This window comes from Brassica oleracea, chromosome C5 (assembly GCF_000695525.1).
Source record: "Brassica oleracea var. oleracea cultivar TO1000 chromosome C5, BOL, whole genome shotgun sequence".
NCBI lineage: Eukaryota > Viridiplantae > Streptophyta > Magnoliopsida > Brassicales > Brassicaceae > Brassica > Brassica oleracea.
In genome coordinates, this window is record NC_027752.1 from 43,768,405 (window position 1) to 43,785,817 (window position 17,413).

Here is a 17,413-nt window from a genome sequence, read left to right on the forward strand (position 1 = left end):
GGGGGATTCAAGCAGAGTATCAGGAAGATATGGTGCATTGACTTGCGTGCGTGTGTGTGTGTATGCCATCTAACAAATTACTGAAGAAAGGAAGCTATGAAGTTGAAGGATTAAGCATGAAGGGATTGACAGAGGATGATCATAAAAGGATAGGGGAAGGTGTTTTTAATGAATCCAGTGTTTTTTTGGTGTTTCTATATCTTTTTTTCATTTTTGGGGGGGGGGGTTTAGCAAAATATTTGCTTTATTAGTTTTTAGCTCATCTGAGCTAAGCCAAAAGAACTTTTGCTGCCTGAATCTGTATCTGAAGACTCTTGGTTCTTTTCTCAGCCTTTTGTGAACATGTTCAAATATGAAGTTACCTGAACTTTTATTTGAATGAAAAATACAAGAAAATATGTAGAATGTTATAGTCTTCCAGAATATCCAAATATTATTAAAGTGTTTTTGAAAGGCTACTGTTTTGCCTTTGCATCACTTTTAATCAATGCTCTATAAACTGTTAAGAACTTAGACGCTAAGCAAAACTTTTTGAAGTTGTGGCAAACCAAGATCAAGTTAAAGCTCGGACCAGTCAGTTACTTAAAAGGAGACTTTAAGTGGTAACCACATAGCTTTGTCTGACTTGGATTCTGGATACTGTCTTTAATTTACAAGAATGCACAGTGCAAAGCACTTGTGAGCATACATACATTACATACACATGGAAAGAAAGTCATACAAGTTTTAACTTTTTACACTAAGTCTCCCTGCATCTTTCAACTACCAAGACAAGAGCAAAACTCATGGAACCTTGATCTGTGTAAAAGCCCTGAAGCAGCAGAGATCCAATTGGATAAATATTTTTTTGTCAGAGAACGATCTCTCTGAACACTAATGAAGCTTCTTCAAGGCAAAAAAAACAGATTGAATCCCAAGAATAAATGATTTGCTTACAATACTCATCAGTTTAGTGTCTTCTCAAACTCCAGAGAGTAGTCTTGTTTTTTCACAGTTTCTGACTTTTGAGAAGTCTCTCCATAAGTCAAAAACCTTTCTTGTTTGATTTTCCGCCATGTGCATCTACTTTGTTTACCTCCTTCAGTAGCTTCTGGTTGGGGTGAGTGGGTCATAGTCATAAGCTTCACCAGCTTTGACAAATCTCCCCTTCACACGCCGTCTCACATCAGCTCTTGCTTTGCGAGAAGCATACCTCACTGTCTTATCAAACCTGTATCAAAAAAAAAAGCCAACAGTGTCTGGTTTAGTTCACTTACTTCAATGATGCATGTATTGGATTCGCAATGGCACTTACTTGCGAGCCTTCTTTTTCTCCTTGTAACGCATAACAGCGTTATTACGAGTCACTGAATGTGAGGAAGCATTGTTATCCTGTGATGATGCTTGAGGATACCATGGTGGCTCCCCTGAGAGCTGCATGGAAGATGATGCACCACATTCTTGAAAATCTCCAGCGCTGCAATCTCCGGTGACTCCAGAGAAAGATATGTTGGAATGTGCTGGCTTCGATGTGAAGCAAATGATTGGCTCTGTTTTCGAACTCATGAAAGAATCATCATTGCTCTCAGCTGGCTGCACCAGATTCCCTCCCTGGATTAAGAGAAGGAACATGCATTATTGCTTGTGAACCTCAAAAAAAAAAAAAGAAGATGACAAACAAAACAATACCTCAGGAGCTGCTGCTTGATGATGTTTCTGGAAAAGACTATCAATTCCACCTTGTCCAAAGAGCTCTCCAGAGGTGTTAAAGGCTGTCCCAAAGAGCTCTTCATAGTTCTCAAGAGCCAAGTCAACTTCATCCATACCCAAGTTCCCATAAAAGTCATCTTCACATACTCTAACATCCTTCAAACCCATAAACAAACAAGAACTTGAATTTAGATACATTTTGTTTTTGTATTTTCAATGCACTTTTTATCAACTAATAATATGATTAATTGTAATCTTATAAAAAAAACTAACTACATTGACTGAATTCTTATTGGTTTAAAATTATGCGAAATAGATAATCACGAAAAATTATGCATTTAATACTGAAATTTAATATGTTTTATTAACATGTATGAAAAACTATCATTTTGAATCAAAGAGAGTATATATACCTTGGGAAATGATGAAGTTGCAGGTAGAGCAGAACTGGTTTCAGGCCTTGAGGAGGAGCCGGCGACCACATCTTTCTTATCCTCATTACAGTTTTGGTTGCCCTGACCATCATCATCTATATTCATCATACCCATTTCTTGCTCACAGCCTGATTGTCCAGCTAACTCCAAACAGAAAGACCAGATAGAGGCGAGCTCCGAGCTCGAAGGGCAACCAGAATAGCAGCTTATGGTTTGCCTCTTGTGATTATTTGACGAAGAAGAAGAAGAATTGTTGTTGTTGTTGTTGTGGCCAGACCAATCACAGTTTTGACAGAGGGAAACCCTTTCTTCAACACACCTGACCGTAGCAGGCTGAGCATTGCATCTCTCGCAGACGAGCGTTCTAGAATGTCGTTTGGACAATGCGTTAGCAGAGTGGACGCTCCTGTCGCAGGAGAGGCAGAGACAGGCTGCGTCGGAGCGACAGTAAACCATTGATCTTTGTTCACCACAGAAGTCACACATGTAACCCATCTTCTTTCACTGCTGTATTAGAAAAAAAATCACATATACATAAACCATGAATTAAATAAAAAAGACAAGAGACTTGGTCTAAAAAAGCAAGACATAGATGGAATTTCTTTAAAAAGTTTATGAATTTAATCAGAGCTTTTGATATGTACAGTCAGAGAACTAAAAGAAATTAATCAAAATCGAAATAAATAAAAACAAAGCTTCAGACTACAGATCAGTAAATCTAATGTTTTTTTTTTTTTAATTTGACTTGTAGTTCAAGATGAATCCAAAACTCAATAGTTCTTAGAAAAAAAATCAAGCTTTGTTAACTATCACAATCATCATGCTCATCCTCCTCCAAACAAAGCTTAAGAAACCAATAATCAAAAAGAAAACAAGAAAATCTCTTTAAATCGAAGATCCAACAACACGAGACATATATAGAGAGACAGATTCATTAAGACCCTTCATAGTGAAACAGTGGATAAAAAGCTAGTAACAATTATTATTACAGACGGATAATCCGAGAAATATAAGAACACTCAAAAAAAAAAGAGAGAGAGATAGAGAGGAGAGGAAAACAACTTACAGTGTTAAAAGATCTTCTTATGAAGTTGAATCGAGAACAAAAAATCTGAGACAAACACACACAGATCCTTAGAAACAGAGCCGATGATTCTTCTACTTCTCTCTTTCTTCTCTGCTTCTCTCTCTCTCTCTCTCTCTCTCTCTCTCTCTCTCTCTCTCTCTTTCTCTTATGGAAAAAAAAAACTAATGAATGGATAGACAATGGGTGGGTATTGTGTCCACAAAGAGACATGTAGGCTTGTGACATAATCAAAAGTGCCTACCTTTATTTCATTACTTTTTATTTTCTTTTGTTAAAAACTAAAAAGTGCTGAAAAGTTTCTGTGTAGGGTATGTTGGGTCCCTGTCGTATTTATAGTGAAAGCAATAAACTTTTTGTGGGCCCCACGGATATTGTTGTAATAAAAAGAAAAGCAAAGAAGAGATAAGTGTTTACTTAAATGTTTTCTCATACGAGTGCGAGTACTGAATCCAATGTAATCGCGATGCGGATTGTACCAAGTGGCTTCTCTCGTGCCATAATGGATTCTCCAAGTGTTCGCTTTTTCGATGCTTTTGAACGAATCAGAAAGACTCATCTCAGATCAGATATGCTACTATTGTTTTGCTTTTAGGCTCGCAATAACTAATAATAAATCTCTTTTTTTCTTTTTGCTTTGACTTTTACAAAAACCAGATCAGATGTACATAACAAAATATCTTTTGGTTAACAGAAAGACGAGAGAAATGGCAAAGATATTTTTGACGGGAAAGAAATGGAAAACAAACAAAAATATCTGCCAAGTTAGATACGTCTGCCTGTATAAAAAGAACAGAAAATAATATTAATTGTGATGTAGCAGTTTACTGAACTCATATCTTGCTACTATAGTAATGGATTTTATTCACGAATGTAACAAAAATAAATCAATGGCTTTTGTCACCTTCATCTTATTCTATTTTTTTTCTTTGCCGTCTAGAATTTTATTAATGGATCGAAAGCCCAAATAAAAACCAAGTCCGAGACTACAACAACCATAAATAAAAAGAACAAAGACAAACCGATCACTTGCAAAGCCAAACTTGGGCCTAAAGCCCACAAAAAAACTCATTACCAACACGGGACAGTAACCCGTGTCGTAATCGAAACCTCCGGAGCTATCACGACGATTCTACGGATCAACGTCGACGGCATAGACTAACCGGATACTCTCTGTTCCACCTGAACATTATACTCAAAGCTCGAGCCAATGAACCAAACACACTGAAGGATCTACGAGACCCACAAAGCTAACAACCGCCTACAATCGTTCATAATCATTCAAGATACTTTCAAACGCCACATACAACCGAGTGGAGGAGAAAGTCCTCTGAGACTTAGAAAGAGAGGCAAGAAGAACAACTGAAGCGCTCTGGGTGGTAGATCTACCTGAGAAAAAGCCGGCGATCGAGATGCTAGAGAAGCCATCCCTTCCCGAAGACACAAAGCCGGCGATCGAGATGCTAGAGAAGCCATCCCTTCCCGAAGACACAAAGCCGGCGATCGAGATGCTAGAGAAGCCATCCCTTCCCGAAGACACAAAGCCGGCGATCGAGATGCTAGAGAAGCCATCCCTTCCCGAAGACACAAAGCCGGCGATCGAGATGCTAGAGAAGCCATCCCTTCCCGAAGACACAAAGCCGGCGATCGAGATGCTAGAGAAGCCATCCCTTCCCGAAGACACAAAGCCGGCGATCGAGATGCTAGAGAAGCCATCCCTTCCCGAAGACACAAAGCCGGCGATCGAGATGCTAGAGAAGCCATCTCCTCCCGGAGACAAAAGCCGGCAAAACCGATGCTGAAAGAGCCATCGCTTCCCAGAGACAGAGCCGGACGACCACCGAGGAAGAAGGCGCGTGACCGGAGACTTAAACAATCGAATCACTGATCCGATTCACAAAAGAACTTAAAAAACACAAGACGAAATTAAACAAGATTTAGCTCAAACTAAAGAGGAGGAGCAGATCCTCCCTCACGTAGCGACGGTGAGAAGCACGGCCAACTACGGAGGGAGATCGGTGGCTATGGAGTTTTTCTTCTTCTTCTGGTTTTGATGAAAGAGAAAAGGCCGCTTCCCATTCTATAACTTTGTTAATCACCTTCATCTTATTCTATTGTTCACCTGTTTACTGAACTCATTTCTTTTATGAGATCGAATTTTTAATGAATAGTAAAAAATGTTTAGTAAAAAATGTTATGTATGATTTTTTTTACTTTAGGGATGAATTTCATTTACAAGAACTTAATTAGACAAAACACATGTTTTAGAAGAGGTTGTCATTTTAACCACACCTTAAAAGCTCGTAGACAATTACCTAACTTTATGTCTTAAAAGCTCATACATCTTGGTTGGCTATGTTTCATTATTTGCTTGATTTTCAATTTTAGAAAATATTAAAAGAGCTGGACTAGATGAAAACTTGGGTAAGCTTTAAGGTTACTGTTTGATCAAAACGAGTGATGAAACTGAAGCTTATTACTAGAAAAACAGTACCAACCTCAATTGCATAAATTATTAACAAATCTGCTTGAGACACACACACAAAAGTTAAAAAATACTAATCAACGATAGTGAAAGCCAAAAGGAGAAGGAAAAAAAGAAGATGAAGATAAGACGCACTGAGAGATTGTAACACATAAAAATCTGAACATGATGCTAAAATAAATGCGAGTTGGATAAGATTAAAAGGCGATCCGAACTTTGGTACAAAAACATCGTATTCTTTTCTTATTTGTCGAATATAAAACCACCGTCTTACTTAGAGGTGACGACACTTCACTTGTTTTCCTTAAGATAACATTAACTAATCTTATTACTTCATTTAATCATTAGTGCCTTTTTATGAACTTCACACCAAAATTTATTTATTATATGCCTCTCCCACCAATCAGAACTCTGAATCATTAATAATATTAAAATATTATATATCACTTTATTATATCTTAGGACGACATCATTAGCTGTTGTGACATAAGGAGATCATCTCATGAGTTGACCTAAACTTTTCAACCAGAATCACCAAAAAGGCTTTTCCAAATGTTCAGGGTTTAAAGATATGGTCTGCAAGAAAACAAAAAGGAAAGCATGTTTTTTTGATTCAGCTGAGCAAAAGATACAATAGGGAACTATAAGTCTAGGTCCAGGCAAATACTATTGGGCCGATGAGAATGGAGGTGGGCAAGCATTTGACAGGAGCTAGATGGAGCAAGCATGACAAAGGTTCATGATGGATGTGCATCAATGGTTGTGGTTTCGCGAAACGAGATTGCAAATAGCCTAGTGGTCTCTGTTTCCGGACTAAACGTTAAAAGTAACGAAGACTAGCTTTTCTGCTGCTTGCTTCAAGGGATTTGCTATTGAACTTCAGCTTAGAATGCCCTCACGAGAAAAGGAACCACAATTGTGGGTAGAGTCGAGGCTTCCCTTGTAATCATGTCGAGCAGTTCATTCATTGCACATACTAGTGCAGGAGGCTCATATCTTCGAACTAACATTGGTTTTACCATTACATACATATATCAATCAAACATCGTCTCTATTTTATGATTATTAACAAAAAGACAACATAACTGATAGAAACTAACATCTGTATTGTATGCAATAACTCTCGCAAGATTATCAAAAAACGATGCAAGTAGTATAAGTACATCAGTATTTATTCCTTTTGTTTTCTGATATCTCACTATTCTTTACTCCCTACTAAAACCAAAGCTTTTATCTTTTCATCAAGACATGCAGTTGATGCAAAAGAGAATCATAAGTTTTTGAAGATAACTTTATAAAAAAACAGGAGACAAAAAGAGGACTCTCTTGTAATGTGAACCGGTGACCGCTCGGAGCTGACCTCGTGCGCTAGGCTCCTACACGTCGGTATCTGCCTGCGTAACCAAGTTTTTATAAGGATTTAAACTCTGTTCATATCATTAATTGTAACTAAGTGTGTAAATCCTCCTCCTTCGAAATTTGTAACTAGATGATTTTATAACTAATTCAGGTCTTACAGCCTGATATGTAATTAGATGAATTTGACAGTCTTAGAGACTGATGTGTTTCTCTGCAGTTAGCAATGCAAACCAAACTGTGAACAAAAAAAGCAATGCAAGCAAATGAACTACTTACCAAAAACACATTGAACATGTTTAGAGCATTGTTGTGTCCACTGGGTAGCTTCCCAGTACCCGCAAAAAGGTAGCAAATTCCTGCAACAATAACAACAAACAAAAACGAAAAACAATAGCCTTAGTCACATTCTACTTCAGCCGTGTTTTTCCAGACCAAGCAAGAAAAACAAAGGCTGTACCTCGAGATGCCTAAGTGCATTTTGAGCAACTTCGTCAGCCATAGATGCTTCGAAGTCCACATAGAAAAGATAATCAAAGTATCTGCCAAGCAAAAGAGAGAGAAACACCATCATTTTTCAGGTTACTCTCTGATGGTACAACAGTAAAGGAGTGGTGTTTGTAAGAAAAAATTACTTAAGCCCTCCAGATGCTCGCAGAGGGTTTTTCCTTAAAGGTCGGCTTTCGATCTGACCGAAACCACAAGCAATTGATCGTTACCGATGAGAAAAGTACTGATTATAAACAAAGGCTGCACAAATTAAAAAGTAAAATTTGAATGTAACTAACTAACCTTTGTGAGGTTAATTTGCCTAAGGGCAAAGACCGCAAGTGCTTTGAAAAGTACTCCAGGCCCTTCCTCTAACGAGAAAACTATACTTGTCTACAAGAAGAACAAAGTAACTTGTGCATCAAAGAAAAAATAAATTGCCAAATATAAGAGCGGCGCTTGCATTTCAGAAAATACATAAGCATTTCTCACCTTAAAGAGTCTGTTAGTTCCAGGGATAATGGGTTCCCTTGCGAGCATTAGAAACCTTGTAACATTATCAGTGTCATCCTAAACCGATTGAAATTCACAATCAAATCATCCCCAAGTTTAAATTATGGACTAACAAAAAATAGTAAAGAAAATCGATAAATCTATAAACCTGGATATCTTCAGCAACTATGTTCAACCCATATATCTCTGCAGCTTTGGCGCTCGCAACTGCAGCTGCATCACTTAAATCTTCGAATGCAATTTGCTGCAAATTCAATCCATTAACTTAATATGATTCTATTGTAAGTTATAAAATATATAATCATTCTAAGAAAAGAGCAAAAAGTGTATTACCTTAGCAGCACCAGCAGTGTCATCTACTGCTTCTCTGACCAATCCCAATCTAGTTAACGTGTTTTCACATTGAGCCAGAGCCTGATCCAAAGCAAAGTCTGAGGCTTTCGCTCATAGTAAGAGACTATAAAGGCAAAACGGTTCACCTGTGGATGGCTAAGCACCCTTCTCAAATCTTCAAGCTTTACACCGTGGTTGGCCAACAAACAGTGGCGAACAGCTAACTTGACTTCCCCAACAATGTGCAGATTGTGACGCAGCAAAAGATCATAGTTTCTATGGATGCTTCCACCTAAAGAGTTCTCAATAGGCAAAACTGCTCGGTCAACAAGCCACCGCTCAACCGCCTAAAATAAGAAACCAAAGGTCCGAAAATGCTTTCAAAACCAAGCTCTAAGAGTGTTAATGTTAAAGGTACAAGATTCTCACCTCAAAGGCAGTGTCAAACTCTTCGCAAGGAACAGCTTCACAGTTTGGATAAGCCTTCTCAGCTGCTGATTCACTGTATGCACCTCTTACTCCCTATATAAGCATTCATTTAATCAGATAAGTTCTTCTTCAATAAATATGTTTATGTGTATTACCTGATAGGCTACACGAACACGAGAGCCGTTGGAGACAGTTTCCGCGAGCTGATTTGACGATAACGGCTCTAATATTAAAAACAGATACAACAACAACGAATCAACATCATCAAAATTATCAATAGATTGATGCTAATTCAAGCTGTAGAAAGATAATCTATCTCTGATTGGTTCACAAAGTTATGAAACAGTTCGCTAGGAATGAAATGGAATCGTACTAGGAAGCAGAGGTGAGTCTTCCAGGATCTTCTTCACTTCCACAGCTCTCACGGAGCTCTCTTTCCCACGTCCATCCCCTTCCCGGAGCGACGCCGATAAAGATACCAAACGGTTGCGCTTCGAAGATCCGCGACCGAATCGGATGACGGCGTTTGGATTGCGATTGGATGGTGAGAGGTTTCCGGAGATTCCACCGGGGACCTGAGTCGCCTGCAATCGAACAGCCATTGTTGATGTGGAAATGAAACGAGAACACAGAGAAGAAGAGGAAACAAATTGAAGACAAGTCCGAACGCGATAGTTTCGACGGCGTTTATGGATGAGAAACTGAAGTGAGTGACATTGATGGGCCGCATTATTGTAAGGCTTTTTAAATTTCGTTAATGGGCCAAACTATTTTAATCTTACGGCCCATAACGTTTGTTTGTTTATGACCCATCAGTTCAGCAATCTTACTTCCGCAGTAAATGTTGTGACACACAGGTTTTAGACTTCAGACTATCGATCTAATTTAGTTAACTACTATGTTTATATCAATCTAATCAAGAAATAAGTTATATTATACCGTATCATGAGTTAGACTTCAACAACAGAGTATAGAGTTAGGTGATTAAGGAGGAGAAGGTACGAAACAAAAGTGCCAAAATAGATTTATCCTTCTCACACTACTACAAACAACAAACGACAGATCAACACAAACAACAAACGACAGATCAAGCCAACACATTAGCTCCATTACTCATCTCACGGTTTTTACGCTTCCTTCCAGTCTTCGTCACCTTCTTCTCCTCCTCTTTGGCTACAGGAGACCTGAGTCAACACAAACAAAAGCCTCAGCTTATACAAAAACAACAACAGAGTATACTATGGTATCACAAACTAACTCGTAATTTGGATCCAAGTCTTCGAGAGCCTTATCGATTGCAAAGATCACCATATTCTTTATCTGTTACAAACAAACACGCAGAGAATCAAAACCAGTTTTAGAGATGGGTAGCAACCAGAAGTCAAAACGAAACAAGAAAGTACCTGCAACTTGTCCTCTTTTGAATGATGGTTTGGTGGTAGCAGACGATACTCCTTTGTTAAACGGAAACACTCGCTGATATTTTCAGGTGAGACAAAGTCAAGCGCCACCTTTGTGCAAGACTGCAAGAGAAACAAAATAATCAATCTGATGAAACTTTTGCTGAGAGACTAAATCATAGTATTACCTTCAAGTTCCTGACTTGATGAGGGCAGCCAACAGGTATTAACACAGCATCTCCAAGCTTCTGAACAAACGTCCATGGCTCAATGCCTACACAATACAAAGCCCATAGAAACATTATTACCAAAACTGTCAAAAGATAATGTTCTTGTATTATTCAAAGTATAAAAGCATACCGTATTCTTCTTTCAGAATCATTTTATGATAACGCGTCAGATAGAAAGACTGGTCATGTATTGGATGAACCACCTACATAGAAGAGAGATGGATGAACATATACCATAAGTACAAAAAAAAAACGCCAAAATTCTAATAGAGACATGCAGGAAGCAAAAAAATTCACTACATATCTTCATTATCTCCACTGAAACTTTAAGGATGAGAGGTGTACCTTAGAGACGGGGGAACAAAAGAAATGTCGAAACTCTTTATGATGACTCAGAAGGTATTTCTCTAATTTTGGAACATCTTCTCTACGGAAAATGTCCCAAAGAGCTCCTCCATCAGCTTCAAGGTTCTTGACTTCTTCTTCACTAGTGTTTTCAAGAATCTCTATCTTTTCCTTGTAGTTAGGAACCGAGCCAAACAGCTCCTTGACATCTTGTGCAGCATGCTTCCTCTTCAGTTTTTCTATTGTGGATTTCTTTTCTTCCTCTTTGATGGTCACTTCACTTACGTGGGTCAGCACATTAACCTGAAATTACAAATACCGCAGAGCAATTAAGATACAGAAAAGAAGAGAGTAAAACTGATCTATATTTTCACCCAATCATGAAAGAATGAAAGTATATATAATAAAAGACAACTTTGGTAAGTCCGCTCATACATAACTTACATAAAATCCAAGAGATACCAGAAATAGGACACGGAGTATATTCTGTTTTTACTACTTGACTAATGAACCAATCTAGAATAGTACAAATTGGTCGGTCCCTGAATTAGCATAGAGAGACTAAACCGGAAAGGAAACAAGATAACCAGTACTAAATTTTTATAAATGTACCAGGAAACAAAAGGTATTTATTATTCACTCTCAAGAAGGACATGGAGCAAGGATATTGCATAATACACGAGCTGGGTTAGCGGGTCAAACCGCCCCGCCCGCCCCGCCAACCCGCGGGTCGACTCATTTTTTTCACTCAAAACTTCGACCCGCATGACCCGCAAAGAAAGATTCACATATCCGCACCCATCCCGTCCAAGTTTGCGGATAACCCGCGGGACCCGCGGGTAATATAAATTTTAATAAAATAATTATTTTAATTATATTTTAATTAGATAATACTTATTTTTTTAATAAAATAATTATATTATATATGATTTTCTGAGTTTATAGTATTTTATATATTTTTTACGAAAATATATATTATTTTTTGAATTTTTTTTATTTTTTTGCAGGTCAGCAGGTACCCGCGTAGAATCGACTCGACCCGTATCCACACCCGTATGTTGAATTTTTCAAAATGGCCAACCCGCACCCGCCCTGCAGCGGGTCAAACGGAGCTTGACAACTCATTGATATAGATTTTGCATCAGTTAATATTCTCTACAGTTCATTTCAATGCATTTCTGTATTCAAAAGGTTATCAGCCCAAACATAAAGTCCAGCCAAACAATTTTATTGAATCCACATGAAATCTACACAGTTAAATTTATTGATCCTAGGTTTTTACTGCACAATTTGAGTTGGTTTCAATGGGTTCTGAAAATTCAAAAGATTATTAGGTGAACAAATTTAGTTAACATGGTAATCTTGGTTTAATATTCAGCTTCATCCAAACTTGTAACATTCATCTCGATATTCAGTTTCAGCACAATTTGAAGCAAAAATTATTAGTTTTTCTACAAAAACCCTATACAAGACATTTGTTGGCATGTTGGTGATTAGACTGCAGCAAAATCATAATCATTTTGGTAATCTTAATCTATTGAGATATTCAGTTTCAGCCAAAGTTGTAGCATTCATCTCGATATTCAGCTTCAGCAGAATTAAGCAGGAATTGTTAGTCTATCTACAAAAGCCATATACAAGACATTTTGTTGGCATGTTGGTGATTAGACCGCGACAAAATCATGTTCATTTTGGTAATTGAGATATTCAGCTTCAGCCAAACTTCTAGCATTCATCTCGATATCAGCTTCAGCCAAATTTAAAGCTAGATTGGTTTGTCTTTCTACAAAAGGCATGTACAAGACAATTTGTTGGCATGTTTATTTTGATGTTGACCACAAAAAAATCATTTTATTTTGGTAGTCTTAATCTATTGAGATATTCAGCTTCAGCCAAACTTGCAGCAAAACTTGCAGCAAAACTTAGTCATAGATCTCGATATTCAGGTTCAGCAGAATTTACAAAAGAATTTGTTAGTCTATCAACAAAGAGCCTCTACAAAACACTTTATTGCTCTATTTTGGCGATTCAGAAAACCATGTTCGTTTAGATAATATTAATCCATTGAGATATTCAGCTTCAGCAGATCTTGCAGTAGAACTTGTTAGTCCATATGCAAAGAGCCTCTACAAAACACATTGTTGGTTTGTTTTGGTGATTAACAACATCAAAATCATATTCAATAAAGTAATCTTAATCCATGGAAATATTCACCTTCAACCAAACTTGCAACAAAACTTGTGTAGTAATAGCTCGATATTCAGCTTCAGTAGAATTTGCAGTAGACCTTTTAGTCTATCTGCAAACACTTTCTTGGTCTATTTTGTGATTAGGGAGAGGTTTAGGTAGCTTTAATCCATGAAGATTTTCAGCTTCAGCCAGAATTTGTAATAGAACTTGTTAGCTTATTTGCAAAGAGTCTCTACAAAACACTCTGTTGGTCTGTTTTGGTGATTAGGCAGCATCAAAATAATGTTCGTTTAGGTAATTTTCATCCGTGGAGATATTCAATTTCAGCCAAACTTGCAACGGAACTTGTTTAGTTATAGCTCGATATTCAGATTTAGTAGATTTTGCAGGAAAACTTATTAATCTATCTACAAATAGCCTCTACAAGACACTTTGTTGGTCTTTTGGTAATTAGACGGCCGCAAAATCATGTCAGTTTTGATAATCTTAATCTATGAAGATATTTAGCTTCAGCCGAACTTGCAGCAAAACTTCAATATGCATAGCTCGATATTCAGCTTAAGTATGAAGGATATTGCCAACCACAAGATTATGGGGATTTACTTCTATTCTTAGCCTCATAAGAGGAGAAAATGATGCTATTAGGGGAATAGTTAAACTCAAAGACAAAAAAAATATCATCTTTCCCAAAAAAAAAAAAAGAGAAATACTAAAAGAACTTATCTAGAAATGAACTAAGGGAAGACTAATCCTATATGTAAGAAAATGTGTTTTGAACGATTATTTTACGAAATGGAATCTTATTTCATTATTTTGATAGGTTTTGAAATCATTATGGGTATACCAAGGGAAACCATCAGAAAACCAAGTACAGGAAAGGAAAGAAAACGTGCACGAGAAATGACAAAGAGTACTAACCGCATCAGACATGTCGCAGTGGAGTTTGGTTACTGAATCTCCACGGCCCATTTCTTGTGAAAATCCATAAGCAACGTAAGTCTTTGGTCCCATGTCTGGCTTCAAGCACTTTTCAGGCAACTTCACAGCGAGATTTAATGGCCCACTAACCGGGTGAGTGTACTGCTTCAAAGGCAAACTGCATAAGAACTCCTCACAATGACGCGGCAAGTTTTCATTGAAGCTCTTCGATGGAGGCCAATCTTTTAGTTTCAGAACACTTGGCCAACCCTCACGATCGTAACGGCCTTTTTGGTAACCGGTAAAGAATGCATGAAGATTAATAGATCCCTACATCAATAACAAGTCATCATATAAGTTAAGAGCATGGCAACAAGTTCCAACTATAAATTTGACTTGCAACTAATAAAAGACATAAGAGTATGTCGGAAAGGAAAAGAAACATAAAACAAGTAAAGCAACCAAGAATATATATAGACCATACATGCCACATAATTAACTAAAGGGGAGACTGACCTCACAGCAGTCCAGACAATCAATAGCATTAACGTCCAGAAGTGTTTCATGCTTGGTGCTTCTCATCTGACGGCAAGCACGATGCATAACACCTGGTTCCCAGCTTAAACCAGCTGTAGCCTCAAGCACGTTCCTCACAATCACAGGCTCTCCTTTAGCCCAATGATGCTGAAAATGCTTCAGGTTAATCTCCTCCTGAGCATCTGTAGCACTTGGAAAATATAGATAATTGTCTTCCGATCCTTCTCTACATGCAGCCTTTAACAAGTTTTTGTTGGTTTCCATGTCAATATGGCCTTCGGAGTTAAAACAAGGGCATCTCTCTGTGGCCATTTCAGGTAAATCGAAAAGCTTGTTGGCTTCAACAGTTTCTTCAACCTTTTTGACCAAATCAGATACCCAACCATCGGGAAGCACGCGTTTCAACTCTAAAACCCCCTCACCACAACAGCAAGTAATGATTCCGACTTCATCTGTTTTCCAAGTAGATGGGGGCTTGACAATAGCAAGTAATGATTCCGGCTCCAGCTTATCATCCGTAGGTTTTCCATTTTTTTCTTTTCCTCCATGTAGGTAATCTAAACCTCGGCTAATGTAATTCCAGTAAACATCCTCCTGACATGCCTGAAGCTTTCCATTTCGGATCTCCATGGAACATGCAATGCAGATATCAGAACCGCAGCTCGAGCAATGTCTATGAAGGTCAAAGATCGCAGTCTGGCAGCTATCACTGTAAACGCAAAGAGTTGAAACAAGAAAGATTAGTAACAGCATAAGAACTTGACATATTCACTGGAACAAGACTTGACATATTCACTGTAACAAGAGTGTCAAGGTGACTTACCAGTATAGTCTTTCGCCAGGGCTACAATTAGTGTCTTCAGGCTTCACCTCTCCAAACTCTAGTCCTGTGAAACAAAATAAATATTCACTTATACTATGAGCTATCCGATTGCAACTTCTCAGTTCATCAATATAATGCATATACACACTTAAAACGTAATAATATGAGCACGCAAACAATATGAAAGGGACTACCAAAAAACAATAGTTACTTTCCAGCACTGTTAAAAGCAGGGAAAGTACCTGATATATTTGCCTCAGCTTCCTTCTCAAGAACTTGTTCATCGTTTATTTCCTTCAGATGTGGGAGAAGCTTTTGCAGAATATACTTAGAGCATTGGACTTCTTCGTCCTTGCTAACCTTGAGGTCTGAATTTAACCCCTACATGATATTGGAGCAATGATTGAGTAAGGATGGTAGATAGAATTAAAGAAAACACACAATGAAACAAGATATGTACTTACTTCCATTTTAGTATCTAGACGCAAGCATGCTCTGCAATTGCAAGTATTCCAGCAAAAGGGGCATTTCTTGGCAATGTCTTCATGTGGGATGCGAGGGTACCTAATATAGAACAAGTTTTCAAACCTTTGGAACCAAGGAACCAAACCCAGCAAAAACCTACAATCAAGGAAGTGGACAGCTAAACCCCTATTATTCTATACTAAATAAATATTGTTAAATTATAAAGGCGTCAACAGAAACTCATGCTCAAAATCGAAATCTTTATCTTGATTCTATCCAATACAGAATCACAGATCTCTAGAGTATCAAGAAGCAAACGTCATGGGTAAGTGTGAAAGTAAGATCAGAGCAATACCAAGTTTCTAAGCATTTGTGGCAATAACGCTTCCTATCGCAGCAGTTGTGACACCGCACAACCTCCCCATTATCGTTACGTTGACACTGATGACACATCATGCACTCTGATTCTTCAGCGTTATCCTAAACATAGCAAAACAATATACAAATTACTATGTAACCCTACGCGAATGATTGAGCAAAGGAGAGAGCTTTTCACTGACCTCGTCTTTGTTGAGACAACCTACCACCACTTTCCGAGGCCTCTTAACAGGACCTTTAGAAACAAGTTCATCATCCTTCTTCTTCTCTTCTTTCATTGGCCTTTTACGAGAATAAACCTTTTTGAACCTAGGCATTCCATCAGAAGCCTTACTCTCATCAGCTCCATTCTCCTTCCTCTCTAAACAAGCGATAACACCTTGGTCAACTTTCTTCGTTGACTTTTCGTCTTCTCCGTTGACGGGATACTTCCGAGGCCTCCCCGGTTTAGCCTTCGGTTTATCATCAGTCTTCTGGTCTTCTTCAGGTTTAGCCTTGGGTGTATCACTCGTCTTCTGGTCTTGTTCAGGATTTTTCCGAGGCCTGCCCGGTTTAGCCTTCGGTTTATCATCATCTTCTCCAGAAATTTTCCGAGGCCTCCCCGGTTTAGCCTTGGGTGTATCGCTCGCCTTCTCGTCTTCTTCAGGGTTTTTACGAGGCCTGCCTCGTTTCGCCTTTGGCTTGCTTTCGAAATCTTCGCCGTCAATCGGAGGCTCGGCGTAATCCACCGGGACAGTACAAGCTCTCGGCGCCCTAATCCGAACAGCTCGTGGATTCGGTTCTTCGGCAACAACCCTAATAGCTTCCTCATTCGTAGAACTCATGACTGAAAGATTAAACAAATCCTAAACCACTCTTCGAGTCCCCAATCAGAGAAAAAAAAAAGGAATCTTATAAACACAACGCGAAACCCTAGACACTGTTAACGCGGATTTGCCTATATATTGGGAAACTCTGCTCCGCCACAGTTAAAAAGTTTAGGGTCGGTTAATTTGTCAAACTATTGGGATTTAAACCCAAAACGGGGTGGGTTTTTATTTCCCGCCCATTTCGAAAATCGAATGTTTTATTACAAGAATGAATAAATGTCTTCTTGTCTAATTTTAAATTTTTAATACTACGACTAGATTTTGAGACGCCCTTAGAATAGTTAGACAATATCTATATCAATAGGTCATGTTCATGTTTTAATAGTATTGATTAAAACTTCTTATTAATCATATAAGAAACATATTATAAAAATAAAAACACAAATATTAATAAAACACACAAATTTAAAAAATTTAAATTTTTAAAAATACATAAAATAAAAAAC

At 38.0% G+C, this 17,413-nt stretch overlaps 3 protein-coding genes across 5 annotated transcripts; all 3 read right to left on the reverse strand.

The window, feature by feature from the left end:
* Positions 1-600: 600 nt before the first annotated feature.
* On the reverse strand, positions 601-3,405 carry LOC106295232 (zinc finger protein CONSTANS-LIKE 9). 2 transcript variants are annotated; one of them, XM_013731079.1, is made up of 5 exons: positions 3,190-3,405; positions 2,103-2,630; positions 1,669-1,845; positions 1,295-1,590; positions 601-1,210 (listed from the first exon to the last, which is right to left on the reverse strand). In XM_013731079.1, the coding sequence occupies exons 2-5, from the start codon at positions 2,616-2,618 to the stop codon at positions 1,081-1,083; spliced, it is 1,119 nt and encodes a 372-aa protein (XP_013586533.1). In that variant the 5' UTR covers positions 2,619-2,630; positions 3,190-3,405; the 3' UTR covers positions 601-1,080. The 2 variants fall into 2 exon arrangements, with proteins under 2 accessions (XP_013586533.1, XP_013586534.1); XM_013731080.1 differs by having other exon boundaries at positions 2,103-2,627; positions 3,190-3,354.
* Positions 3,406-6,725: 3,320 nt separating this feature from the next.
* On the reverse strand, positions 6,726-9,491 carry LOC106343866 (arogenate dehydratase/prephenate dehydratase 2, chloroplastic). 2 transcript variants are annotated; one of them, XM_013783200.1, is made up of 12 exons: positions 9,186-9,491; positions 8,968-9,035; positions 8,813-8,905; positions 8,530-8,730; positions 8,384-8,464; positions 8,199-8,294; positions 8,030-8,107; positions 7,841-7,930; positions 7,684-7,736; positions 7,509-7,590; positions 7,328-7,407; positions 6,726-7,086 (listed from the first exon to the last, which is right to left on the reverse strand). In XM_013783200.1, exons 1-11 carry the CDS (start codon positions 9,412-9,414, stop codon positions 7,348-7,350), a joined length of 1,131 nt encoding a protein of 376 aa, XP_013638654.1. In that variant the 5' UTR covers positions 9,415-9,491; the 3' UTR covers positions 6,726-7,086; positions 7,328-7,347. The 2 variants fall into 2 exon arrangements, with proteins under 2 accessions (XP_013638654.1, XP_013638655.1); XM_013783201.1 differs by having other exon boundaries at positions 6,747-7,082.
* A 318-nt stretch (positions 9,492-9,809) lies between these two features.
* On the reverse strand, positions 9,810-17,022 carry LOC106295854 (lysine-specific demethylase JMJ25). Its single transcript, XM_013731847.1, has 13 exons — positions 16,281-17,022; positions 16,076-16,200; positions 15,720-15,819; positions 15,498-15,636; positions 15,256-15,319; positions 14,412-15,141; positions 13,896-14,225; positions 10,788-11,090; positions 10,573-10,645; positions 10,401-10,486; positions 10,216-10,335; positions 10,071-10,132; positions 9,810-9,996 (listed from the first exon to the last, which is right to left on the reverse strand). Exons 1-13 carry the CDS (start codon positions 16,920-16,922, stop codon positions 9,900-9,902), a joined length of 2,871 nt encoding a protein of 956 aa, XP_013587301.1. The 5' UTR covers positions 16,923-17,022; the 3' UTR covers positions 9,810-9,899.
* Positions 17,023-17,413: the final 391 nt, after the last annotated feature.